Source organism: Neophocaena asiaeorientalis, unplaced genomic scaffold (genome assembly GCF_003031525.2).
Source record: "Neophocaena asiaeorientalis asiaeorientalis breed wild unplaced genomic scaffold, Neophocaena_asiaeorientalis_V1.1 scaffold404, whole genome shotgun sequence".
Taxonomy (NCBI): domain Eukaryota; kingdom Metazoa; phylum Chordata; class Mammalia; order Artiodactyla; family Phocoenidae; genus Neophocaena; species Neophocaena asiaeorientalis.
Genome location: NW_020172589.1, coordinates 642,691 through 655,221, shown reverse-complemented (window position 1 = coordinate 655,221; position 12,531 = coordinate 642,691). Strand labels below are relative to the sequence as shown.

At 53.4% G+C, this 12,531-nt stretch overlaps 1 protein-coding gene across 1 annotated transcript; it reads left to right on the top strand.

Annotated features, from left to right (window-relative positions):
• The first annotated feature begins 500 nt into the window (after positions 1-500).
• On the top strand, positions 501-12,098 carry PCYOX1L (prenylcysteine oxidase 1 like). The gene is made up of 6 exons (XM_024738261.1): positions 501-624; positions 4,156-4,362; positions 6,215-6,389; positions 8,122-8,333; positions 10,534-10,674; positions 11,143-12,098. Exons 1-6 carry the CDS (start codon positions 540-542, stop codon positions 11,799-11,801), a joined length of 1,479 nt encoding a protein of 492 aa, XP_024594029.1. The 5' UTR covers positions 501-539; the 3' UTR covers positions 11,802-12,098.
• The last annotated feature ends 433 nt before the right edge of the window (positions 12,099-12,531 follow it).

The window sequence follows — 12,531 nt, the reverse complement described above, 5'->3', positions numbered from 1 at the left end:
AGCCATCCCGACTGCATGACTGGTCAGCAATCTCCAGCACTTGCAGACACTGCCGAGTGATTTCACATCCCCTATCTCACGTGATTGCCACAACCACCTAGAAAGGCAGAGCAGGGAAACAGAACGAGACACAGACAAGGCACGCTACAGAGCCACTAACGCTCAGAGGTTGGATTGGAACCGAGATCGTCAAAGCTTCAATTCTTTCCCTGCAGTCAATCCCCCCGGAGCTGGGCCCTGGTCCTGAAGCCGAGCACTCGAAACGTGCACACCTGCGCCGGAGCAGGACGAGCCAGCCAATGAGGAAACCGCATCCAGGAGGCGGGACGGAGAAGCTGCCAATGACAGAGCCTGCCCCCAGAGAGATGCGGCTAATGAGGGCCTCCTGCCGGAGAGGGAAGGCTGATTGTCCAATGAGAGGCTGCGACCAGCGAGGCTGGAAGGCAGAACAGCCAGTGAGGCGCCGGGCTGGGGCGGAGAGCCCAGCGCCAACCCGCGACTGCCCGAGTCCCGGCGTGCTGCCCCAGTCGCTGCCCGCCATGGCCCGCGCTGCCCGGCTCTTCGCCTCGCTGGCCGCCCTCCTCGCCGCTGCCGCTACAGGCGATGCCCGGCCCAGCAAAATCGGTGCGGGAAGGACCGGGTGGGGTGCTGATCTGGGGAGGGCTGCGAGGGAAAAGGGTTGTGAGCCGGGAGCCTCTGGATGGGGGAAGGGGAAGGCAGCTGGGCGAGGGAGGGGTCTTCGGGAGAGGAGTTGGGTGGAGAAGAGCCGGGGCACTGCGACTGGGCGAGGAAGGGGACCGCAGTAGGCAAGGTGCTGATGGCGTGGGCTTGTGTCCAGGGCTACCTGGGGCGGAAAAGAGGCTTGGGGCAGGACTGGTCACCGATCTTACCGGAAGGTCCAGGGGCACTGAGCATCTGCCGTGGATCCGGCTCTTTGCCAGGTGCCCCCAGGACAGAGATTCTGGCCTCTCTGGTTGACGTCATTCACACAGGTTTATTGAGGGTCGTCTATGTAGCAGGCACAGTGCTCCACAGTTCTGTGTGGAGGAGAAGAGACTGCACAATACAAGGAAGTTAGTGCTAAGGCTGAGAAAGCACTGTGAATTCAGAGGAGGGGCACTTCACCCCAGTCTTTGTGGGCTCTGGGAGGTCTTCCTAGAAGTAACATCTAAGCCAAAACCTCATGGAGGGTAGGAGGCAGTTCTAAGGGAGACAGAACCCATGGTAAGTCCTCTGGGGATAGATTTGCTGAATGACGAAGTGGGGAATTTTCAACAGCAGTCTTCTTATTTGCTTTCTTTTGAAATTTTCAAACATAGACCAAAGTTGAAAGAATTGTACAGTGATCACCTGTATACCCAGCACCTAGATTCTGCCGTTAAGAAACTGCTACTATATTTGCTTTATCACATACCTATCACATGTGCATTAATCCATCTTACATTTTAATGCATTTCAAAATAAACTGCAGACATCATGACATTTTGCTAAATACTTCATCATGTATATAATTGACTAGAATTCCATATTTGTTTACACTTTTTACCTCTTAACATTTGTCATTTTAACTCTACATGAATCAAAGTTTTTCAAGCCCCTCGTATATAAAATTCCCATAGGAAGAGATGCTGGGCTTCTGGTGTGAAGGAGAAGGAGTCCCTAATCCACTAGGCTGCCCTCTGTGCGCTCTAGGTGGCAGGGAGGGATGCCCCATGGGAGCTCCACGGACTTAATAGGGCCAGTGCAGTGCTAAGGTTTGGATTACCAAACCACAGCTCAGGCCATAAAGGGTTAAGACAGGCTGAAGCGTGCCAGAAATCAGTTTGGGACTGAACATTTAGGGTTTTCAGAGGAAAGAGAATCCTGAGAGCTGGAGTGGCCAGAGAAGGCCTTAGGGAGGAGGTGGATTTGGAGCCGGAAGAATTAGGCAGGCAATGTCTTGAGATGCAGAGCCTCCCCCATCTCTTGGGAAAGGGCAGCAGAGCATGACATTTCTCACTGAACAGTGAAGAAGGGGCAGGGCCTCCTCACAGCTCTACCATTTCTGGCAACGCAGAACTTGCTGCCTTCCTCATTCCAGCCAGCCCTACCCACCTCACCCCAGGCATCATCAAGGCAGGCTACCTGGCAATGCCATGCTGTCCTGTAGCTTTCCTGATTGTCCTCAGCCCTCTGACAAGAGCCTCTGTCTGTCCGTGGTGGTTGGGACTCTATCCACAATGGGAACGAGGAGCTTCCTGTTAAGATGGCTTAACCCTCAGGCTGCTGCATGATCAAATCTGAACACCTCGGTGTGGCACTGGACCCTTTTTCTTTTAATTTTATTTATTTATTTATTTATTTTTGGCTGTGTTGGGTCTTCATTGCTGTGCACGGGCTTTCTCTAGTTGCAGCGAGCGGGGGCTACTCTTCGTTGCCGTGCGCGGGCTTCTCATTTCTGTGGCTTCTCTTGTTGTGGAGCACAGGCTCTAGGCGTGCGGGCTTCAGCAGTTGTGGCTCGTGGGCTTCAGTAGTTGTGGCACATGGACTTCAGTAGTTGTGGCACATGGGCTCTAGAGCACAGGCTCAGTAGTTGTGGTGTACAGGCTTAGGTGCTCCACGGCATGTGGGATCTTCCTGGACCAGGGCTCGAACCCGTGTCCCCTGCATTGGCAGGCGGATTCTTAACCACGGTGCCACCAGGGAAGCCCACATTGGACCCTTTAAACTCCCCCATAGTTCCACATGTGACCATGCTGTTCTCTCTGCAGAGCATGTGTTTCTGCTCACTGGCAAAGCCTATTGTCCTCCAGGGTCCTTGCTTGTTGCTTCCCTGTGAAGCCTGGGGCCCACACCCTCAGGCAGAATTCACTGCTTCCTCAGGATTCTCTGGAATCCTGCTGTTGCACTTGGTCACACGTTGTCATTGCTAATAGTGCATGAGTCTGTCCACCCTCTCCCCGCCTATGCTCAGGGGGACAGGAGCTCTCCCTGTTTGACTCATCCTATGTCCAGCACATCTTACTATAGACCAGAGAGTGGGTGTCAGTTTGTGGGTGTTCAATGAGCTGACTCTCAATGGGGTGAGGTCTTCTGCTTCCCTGTAGTCCTTGGGCAGCTTCCAGGCCTTGTGATAGCAGTTTCTCTGGGCGGGGGGAAAGGGAAATTTGGGGCTTGGTCGAAAATGGAAGTGGTAGGGAGCACATTGGTTTAAAACGTTAAGGGCATTCTTGGAAGTGGCTTTGTAAACACTGAGAAGAAGGAAGGAGTTTGTTCTTTCAAGATGCAACAAATAGTGAGGTCTACTGCCTGCCAGGATCTGGGGACATAGGCACCTGCCCTCAGACCTTAACAGATCATTTGAGTATAGTGTGCCATGGACTAGGCCAGGGTAAGGAGAGTGCTGTGGGACTATGCAGGAGGGACACTTGTCTGAGGCGGGTCAGGTAAGCCAGCTAAAAACTACATATAAGGGCCACAGAGGTCAGTGAGGCAAAGGGTGACAGAGCATTTCTGACAAAGGAAGCAGTGAGGGCAAAGGCACAGACATGAGAGAGCAAAGTCCCATGCTCCACAGCAAAAGAAGTCAAGACAGACAAGAAGGTGGAGTGTTGCAAGGGTGAGGCAGGGAATGGAATAAATAAATGGAGCCCAGATCATAAAGAACCGTGTATTTTTGCCTTCTTGACAGGAGCCTGTGGTCTTAGGGACCAACATGGGTCTAGTAAGGACAGATCACACCAGCTTTATCTCATTCTCTTTGAGTAGGTTACAAGACTGTCAGATGAGACGGAAAGCTGTGTCTTAGATATGTGGTGGGCAAAAATTGTGGGCAGCATGGCCATCCATTTCAGTAGTTTCATAGCTGCTTTACTGTCCTCTCAGTGCTATGGAATGATTACTATCTGTTTGGTCAGTGGTTCCTAGCAGCACCTCAGAGCCCTGTCCAATGAAACGCTTTTCTCGGTGACTTGGATGAGACTATTGATGGTATATGAACCAAGTTTGCAACTAACAGGAAGGCAGGAGGCTGCAGATTTCCTTTTTGAGATGTTAAAAGCCTATGAGATGCAAATACCTGGGAACCACCGGCCCAGGAGGCTGAGAAGGCGTGACCCGCAGTCTCACGCCCATGCTCTGTCTCTCCCCATGCCTGCCTCCCGGGCCTGCTGACAGCCGTGGTTGGAGCCGGAATTGGGGGCTCTGCCGTGGCCCATTTCCTCCAACAGCACTTCGGCCCCCGGGTACAGATCGACGTGTTTGAGAAGGGGACCGTGGGCGGCCGCCTGGCCACCATCTCGGTCAACAAGCAGCACTACGAGAGCGGCGCCGCCTCCTTCCACTCCCTGAGCCTCCACATGCAGGGCTTCGTCAAGCAGCTGGGTGAGTGTGCTGTCCTGGGGCTGGCGGCAGCCCTCGGGCCCTTCTCAGATTACCCTGATGGTCAAGGCCGGAAGGTCATATAGCCCAATCTCCTCGTTTTACAGATGGAGCAGCTGAGACCAGAGAGGGGAAGGAACTTGCCTGAGGTTACACAGTGAGTTAGTTGCAGAGCCGGGATTAGAACTCAGGTTTGACCTCTCCCCCAGGCCAGTTTCTTTCCCTTTCAATTTGCTGCTTCTCAATAATCATAATCATAATGGCTTCCACATGGTGTATGCTTGCCAAGTACCTGGCATCCTTCTAGGTGATACATAGGCATTACCTCCAATCCTCCCTACCAGCCTGCAAGATGGGTATTGTATCTCCTCCCAAGGAAACTGAGGCTCAGAAAGCATATACACCTCGGCTAAGTCTCTGCAGCTAATAAGTGAGAGAACTGAGATTCAGCCGCAGCAGCATCTATCAAAACCACAAATACGGGGCTTCCCTGGTGGCGCAGTGGTTAAGCATCCACCTGCCAATGCAGGGGACACGGGTTCGATCCCTGGTCCGGGAAGATCCCACATGCCGCGGAGCAACTAAGCCCGTGCGCCACAACTACTGAGCCTGCGCTCTAGATCCCACGAGCCACAACTAGTGGAGCCTGCGTGCCTAGAGCCCGTGCTCTGCCACAAGAGAAGCCGCCGCAATGAGAAGCCCGCACACCGCAACGAAGAGTAGCCTCCACTCGCTGCAACTAGAGAAAAGCCCACGCGCCGCAACTAGAGAAGGCCCACGCACAGCAACGAAGACCCAACTCAGCCAAAACTAAATTAATTAATTAAGTTAAAAATAAAAAACCCAATACATATGTGGTTGGATGCAGAAATTCCATTTCTCAGAAGTGATCCTGTAGGTGTACCCGCAGATGTTCAGAGTGGCAGGCACACAAGGTTGTTCATTACAGCACTGTAATAGCAAAAAGTTGAAAATATCCCACCCGCCCACCCACTGGGATCTGAGATTAAACAAAGTATTGTTTAAGTACACAGCCGACTGTTCAGCAGCCAGAGTGAGGAAGTCCTGTAGGCCCACGTATAGAAGAGTCTCCAAGATACATATGTCAATAAGGTACAGACCAGTGTATATAGTACGTGGGGGTGAGGGGAGGGATAACTCAGAGATATGTACACATTTATAAGTGTTTGCACAAAATATCTCTAGAAGGATGCTGCAGGAATATACTTACTGGTTGCCTCTGGGTAGGGGAACTTCGTGGCTTTGGGACAGGAATAGGAGGGAAAGAAATAAAAACCCGTGACTTAGGGCAGGCCCTATAATCGCTCAGCCTCACTTTCCACATCTTTACCTGGGGTTGCTAACACCTGTTCTGCCTCTCCCGAGGCTGTGAGAAGATGAAGTGAGATACGAAGACCCAGTGCTCTGTAAGTTGTAGAGAGCAGGCAGTTGCCAGGAGCTGTGATTCCTTCCATGTGGCCTTGGTGCCCAGGGCTGCCATCTCAGAGCAGGCCCTGTTGGCTGTCAGCCCCTGGACGGTCCAGGATGACGTCTGAATTTCCCTCACTCGTGGCTGAGTAGATCCCTGTTGGAAAAAAATATAAAATGGTACATTAGTTTAATTTTCATTTCTTTGTTGACTAGCGAGGCCAGATATCTACCCAGTGTTTTGTGTACTGTTCTTAAACAAGCAGCACAGATGCACAAACCATAGTGTTCATATTCCCTTTAATGGAGCCGATCCATGTGCATCCTTCAGGACGGCCCCTGAATTTAAGCCTCAGGAATCGCTAGGTTCCCCCGGGGCGGGGGGCCCTCCGAAGGGGACCTGAGGGCCTCCTCCTTGTCTCCTCAGGGCTGCGGCACCGGCGCGAAGTGGGAGGGAGGAGTGCCATCTTCAACGGGGAGGACTTTGTGCTGGAGGAGACTGACTGGTACCTGCTGAACCTCTTCCGCCTCTGGTGGCACTACGGCATCAGCTTCCTGAGACTGCAGATGTGGGTGGAGGAGGTCATGGAGAAGTTCATGAGGTAGGGCTGGGTGGGGCGTGGGGAGGGCATTCTAGAAGGAGAGAAGAATAGAGGTGCCGAAGGAACCAACGTGACTGTACACTGTCCAAAAGGAAAAGGTACTTGCTGGGTGTGAGAATTCCACCCAGGCTCCGAGCACGCCTGGCGTCGGCAAGGTGCTTGCTTAGTGCAGCAGTAGTTGGTCTCTCGCGTTGTCACACTGGCATCCTCTTTCCCTCAGCTAAACTGGTAAATAAAAGCATGGGTTGCAAACTCAGCCACCTTCAAGGGCCCACCTGGGGTATGAATAAGTGAAGCAGTTGGGTGGAAGGGAAGGCTAGGGAGTGAGGGGCCCTAAAGAGCCAGGCCCCCCTCTGAAGGGGCGGCCGCTCTCTGCTCGAGCCACTGGTGGCCATGGGGGAATGCCATCTTCCGGTGTTTCAGAAGAAGCTGGCAATCCGGTTATATGTGAACTCTCCCAGTTTTTCCGTGGGCACAACCAATTCATCTTATAAGGCAAATGAAACATATCCGTCAGCCACAGGCAGCCTGTGGGCCACCATTTACAAACTCTTCTGTCCCCCAGTCCCACCATGAACAAACAGCTTTCTTTACTACCTGTCTCCTCCTTGGGTCCTGGACCCCTCTCCATCAACTCCAAATAATGAGGACAAGTGGACTGCTGTCACCCTGTCCACCTCTCGTAATCCACTCACTCACCAGGCGGGTACCCAGCTCTCCCCCACAGTCCTTCCTGAAGGTTCTCCCTGTCTCCTGGCCCAGATGCAGAGGCTGCAGCATCAGACACTCAGTCGTGGTCTCTAGGCCCCCTTCCTGGTTGCTGGCACTTCTCTGCCCTTCCCACTCCTGTAACTATGCTTTTCATGGCACTTCTTCCTTATATTCTCCGGGTGTCCCCAAAGTCACGTCTTCACTCCTCTTTCCTCTTTCTTATATTTTTCTCCCTTGTCAATTTCATCTAAACCCCCAGGGCCAAGTTCTCCTTTTTGTGGGAGACAGCCTCTACCTGTCAGCCCCCAGTTTCCCCTTAAGTTCCAGACCCACTAACTAATCAGTTTCTAACTGCTTTGTGGACACCCCCATCTAGGTGTCATGTCCATAACCAAATCAACAGGTTTACAGAGCAGCCCAAGCAGAGGCAACTTTTTCAAAGGCCAGCCGTCCGAAAGTCCATCAGCAGATTGTTCCAGGCAAATGCCAGCCCCTGAGATGGGGGGAGTTGTGGGAGAACAAGCCATTATCGAGGGGGTGAGTGGGAGGCCTGCTGGACCGAGCCGGACAGCTTTGACATAAGGCAGTTGCCATCGGGTCCGATGTGGTCCTAGAAGCCACTTCGGGCAGAGCCGAAGTTGCTGGAGAGGGGATGTGTCAGTGGGGGCGGGCACAGCCCGCTGCTTGGCAGTCCCAGCTGAGTGAGAAGAGGGCTGTGACCTCAGGCAGGGAGTGGCTTGAGAGGTGACATGTCTGTCATTCAGCAGAGCCACGATGTGAAGCCAGGTCTGGTGGGATTCCAGAGTATTTGCCCTTCCCTCTGGGCTGTCCCTCTAAGTGAGACAGGCCGACCACAACCAGCAAATAGGCCAAAGGTACCATTACCAGCCTCCTCTCCCACCCACTGCATGGAGAGGAGGCGCGGGTCCCTGCTGGGCCCCCCCAGGTGCAGTGACCCAGCAGCAGGTGGTCAGCTGAAAGGCCTTTCTGCACAAGGGCTCTGGCTCCACTTGTCTCCCAGGATCTATAAGTACCAGGCTCACGGTTATGCCTTCTCGGGTGTGGAGGAACTGCTCTACTCGCTGGGGGAATCCGCCTTTGTCAACATGACCCAGCGCTCCGTGGCCGAGTCCCTGCTCCAGGTGGGCGTCACACAGCGCTTTATCGACGATGTCGTCTCCGCTGTCCTGCGGGCCAGCTACGGCCAGTCAGCAGCGATGCCCGCCTTTGCCGGTGAGCCTCCAGCCCTCGGCCTGCCAACCTGCCCTTCCCTGGCCCTCCCTGTAATAACCTCACATTTACCCGGCTCAGTACAGTTGCCTAACCAACACTGCCCCCTCTGATTCTGGCATCTATCCTCCAAGCTGTCGGGAGATGGTATTCATCCCACTTCACAGACGGTGAAAGGGAGGCTCAGCTCTCAGGTCCTGTGTGTTTGTACCACTCCTGTTGGGATCGGTTTCAGGAGCTGTCCCGTTGAGGCCTCTGGGCCCCTGGGTATTTATCTGTTAGAGCACCGCATCTTCCCAGCTTATTACTGGGGCAGGTGGGCACATGTACCACCCACCATCCTCCAGCACAGGCCACAGATCTGCCCGAGAGTCGTCAGGGCATGTCTTCCCCAAGGCATGATGACCATTCTGGGCCTTGAAAGATGCTGTAGGATTTTGCTGGGGTGGTGGAGGGGCAGAGAGGGGCAATCAAGGCTGAGGAGCTACACGGGCACTCAGTGGCCTGCTTAGCTGTGTCCTCCTCTCCCCTCCTAACATGGAAGGCCCAGGCTCGGTCCTTTGTCCTCTTCTGCTCTCAACTACTTAGCCTCCCTTGGTGAGCTCAGCCAGTTTCAAGACTTTAAATTCCACCCACCTGACTCCCAAATATGACCTCCAGCCCAGACCTCTCTCCAAAAATGCAGGCTCATGTGTCAGCTGCCACCCTTGTGTCTGCACTGGAAGGGCTAACGGGCGTCTCAGACTCAGCACGTCCAAACCTGAGCTTCTGATCTTTCCCCTCGAGCCCCTGCCCCTCCCAGCGTCTGCCCAGCTTGGCTGGTAATTACTCCTTTCCATTGCTCCAGCCAAAACCTTGAATCATTTCTTTCTCTCATATCCTTTATGTCATATGTCAGGAAATCCCATCTGCTCTACCTTCCACGTATACCGAGAATCTGACAGCTTCCTACTACCGCCTCGTCCTTGGTCTAAGCCACCAACATCCCTCAGCAGGATTACTGCAGCTCTCCTACCATGTCCCCCACCCCCTGGCCCCTCAAGCTCAATGCATCAGCCAGATGATCCTTTTAAAACAAAAGACAGATCCTGACAGGCGTGCATGTAAAACTGTAATGGCTCCCACTTACCTTCAAGGAAAACCCAAAGTCCTTCTAGTGGCCTGCAGGACCCTACATGGTCTAGGCCTCACCACCTCACCACTCCCTCACCCCAAACCAGCCACTCTGGCCTTCCTGCCGTGTCTCCAACGTCCCAGGCGCACCCACACCTTGAGGTTTTTGTGTGGCCAGCCCTCTGCGTGGAGCATTCTTCCCTGAGACACAATCATGGTAAACTCTCGCTCTCCCGTGTCTTTGTGAAGATGTTGCCTTTTCATTGAAGCTGCCCCTACCCCTCCTGCCCTGCAGGTATCATCTTCTAGCAGACTGCTTGATCGACTTATTTGATCTCCTCCCACTAGAAGGCAGGCTTTCCAATGGGAAAACCTGTCTCCTTCGTTTACTGACGTATCCTTACAATAGTGCCGACCATCATAGGCACTCAGCCCATTTTTGCTGAATAAATGAATGAAAAGGTTTATAATTAACAAGCACCTCCCATATGCCCAGGATACTATTCCTCTGGCTCTTGGCAGTGCTAGCTCCTTCCCACCCTTCAGGTCCTGCCTAGTTTCACCTCAGCGAGACTACCCTGCTCACTCTGCCGGTATCCTGTATGTATCCTTCAAGATATAATTCACATACCACACAGTTCACCCATTTAAAGTGTAGGATTCAGTGGCTTTCAGTATATTCACAGAGTTGTGCCTCCATCACCACAATCTATTTTAGAACATTTTCACTGCCCAAAAGAAACCCCATACCTATAGCCATCAGTTCCCCAGCATCCCCCAGCCTTCCAGCCCTAGGCAACCACGAATCTACTGTGTGTTGCTATGGATTTGCTCATTCTGGGCAGTCTGTGTAAGCAGAATCATACAATCTGTGGTCTTTTATAGTGGCTCTTGCACCGAGCCTAATGTTTTTACTTCACAACATGGTGAATTTTGTTGCAGTTATTTGTGTGTGTTGTCTCTCCTCGCCCAGGGTTGGGAGGAGTCTTGGCCTGGGAGAGAGGCCCCGGTAGGATGGTGCTGGACTCTCCAGCCCACCACGCAGTGGTTCTGAGAACCCACTGGCCACCCTCCCTCCCCCTTTGCCCAGGAGCCATGTCGCTAGCTGGGGCCCAAGGCAGCCTGTGGTCTGTGGAGGGAGGCAACAAGCTGGTTTGTTCCGGTCTGCTGAAGCTCACCAAGGCCAACGTGATCCATGCCACGGTCACCACTGTGACCCTGCAGCAAACAGGTGAGTAGACAGAGCAGGGGCCATGTCCACTCCATTCCTAAACAGTGAACACTTCCACCTCCTCTGTCCCTAAAGCCCTGGTTTATGACCTGCTGGGGAGTGGTTCCCAGCACTGCCGAGTGACACCAGAGGGCACTGTTGCCCCGATTCAAATGTCAGAGCCAGAAAGCAGAGACTTGCATTAATCTAGTCCCATTCATTTGACCACTGAGGACTTTGAACCACAGCCTTGCTCACGTTTCCCCAGCTAGTCAGAGGCAGAGCCAGAGAAAGAGCGGGTTTCCTGACTCCAGTCCAGGGCTCACCCTGCAGCCACACCAGCACGGAAAGACTGGGACCCAGCAGCTGGAAAGCCCAGCTGCACCCATTGAGGGTCTCGTCCCCTCAGTGCAGGGCCCCAGGTGGCAGCTAAGTGGGGAGAAGCTGAGAAAGAAGCGGGCTTTTGTGCTCTCTTCCCTCTCCTTCTAGAGGGGAAACCCTTGTACCATGTCAAGTACGAGAATGAGGTGGGCACAGGCTCTGACTACTACGACATAGTGGTCATCGCCACCCCCCTGCACCTGGACAACAGCAGTACCATCACCTTTGAAGGCTTCGACCCGCCCATTGATGTCGTCCAGGGCTCCTTCCAGCCCACCGTCATCTCCTTGGTCCATGGCTACCTCAACTCTTCCTACTTTGGCTTCCCCGACCCTAAGCTTTTCCCCTTTGCCAGCATCCTCACCACAGACTTCCCCAGCTTCTTCTGCGCCCTGGACAACATGTGTCCCGTCAACGTCTCGGCCAGCTTCCGGCGGAAGCAGCCTCAGGAGGCCGCAGTGTGGCGAGTCCGGTCGCCCCAGCCCCTCCTTCGCTCCCAGCTGAAGACGCTCTTTCGCTCCTACTACTCAGTGCAGACAGCCGAGTGGCAGGCCCACCCCGTCCACGGCCCCCGCAGCCCCCTCCCACGGTTCGTGCTGCACGACCAGCTCTTCCTCCTCAACGCCCTGGAGTGGGCGGCCAGCTCCGTGGAGGTGACGGCAGTGGCTGCCAAGAACGTGGCCCTGCTGGCTTTCAACCGCTGGTACCAGGACCTAGACAAGATTGACCAGAAGGATTTGATGCACAAGGTAAAGACTGAACTGTGAGGGCTCCGGGGAGAGCTGGAAACATCCAGCCCCCGCTCAAGACGGATCCCACCCCACGCAGTGGCCAAGGTTTTACAAGCCACACTCACCCACAGAGCCCTTCTCTGACCCCTCGTGTGTGGAGCGTCTTTTCTGTCCATTGTGGGTCCTGGTGGCCAACGCTCTGCCTCTCCGTCTTAAGGATTTTCACAGTGTTGCTTCTTTTGAAGGGGGAGAGTAAGAGCGGGGGAAGGACATTCAAGCCAATGTATTCATTTATTTATTTTTTCTAAGAAGAAATAAAAATCCATCTTAAGCTGCTTCTGACTTGGTTTTCTAACTAGGAGACAGTGATAACTATGGGAGGGAATATAAGGCAGAGAACTCTGAAGCCAATTTCCTTATTGTTTTCCCCTGCCTACTCCCAACATGTACCTGAGGCAACACCTACAATGAAACATATGTAACCAGATGGTTACAAATAGAGGGAAGATGAGAAAACATGAGACAGGATTAAAGCTCCTACTTACTGTAGGCTTGCTAGATGCAAGGTACCTAGTTAAGAACTTAATAGACACCATCCAAGCCTCTAGAAAACACTGCATATTGGGGAGATGACTGTGGTAGGATACAAGGAAGAAACGGTTACCCCAGCAGAGCTGGCAGTATAGCTCCGTGCTTCCTGGTAACCAGTGGGAAAAGGGAAACATAGCAGGCCAAAGGAAGAGGAAAGCTTTTCCTTGGCACCTGG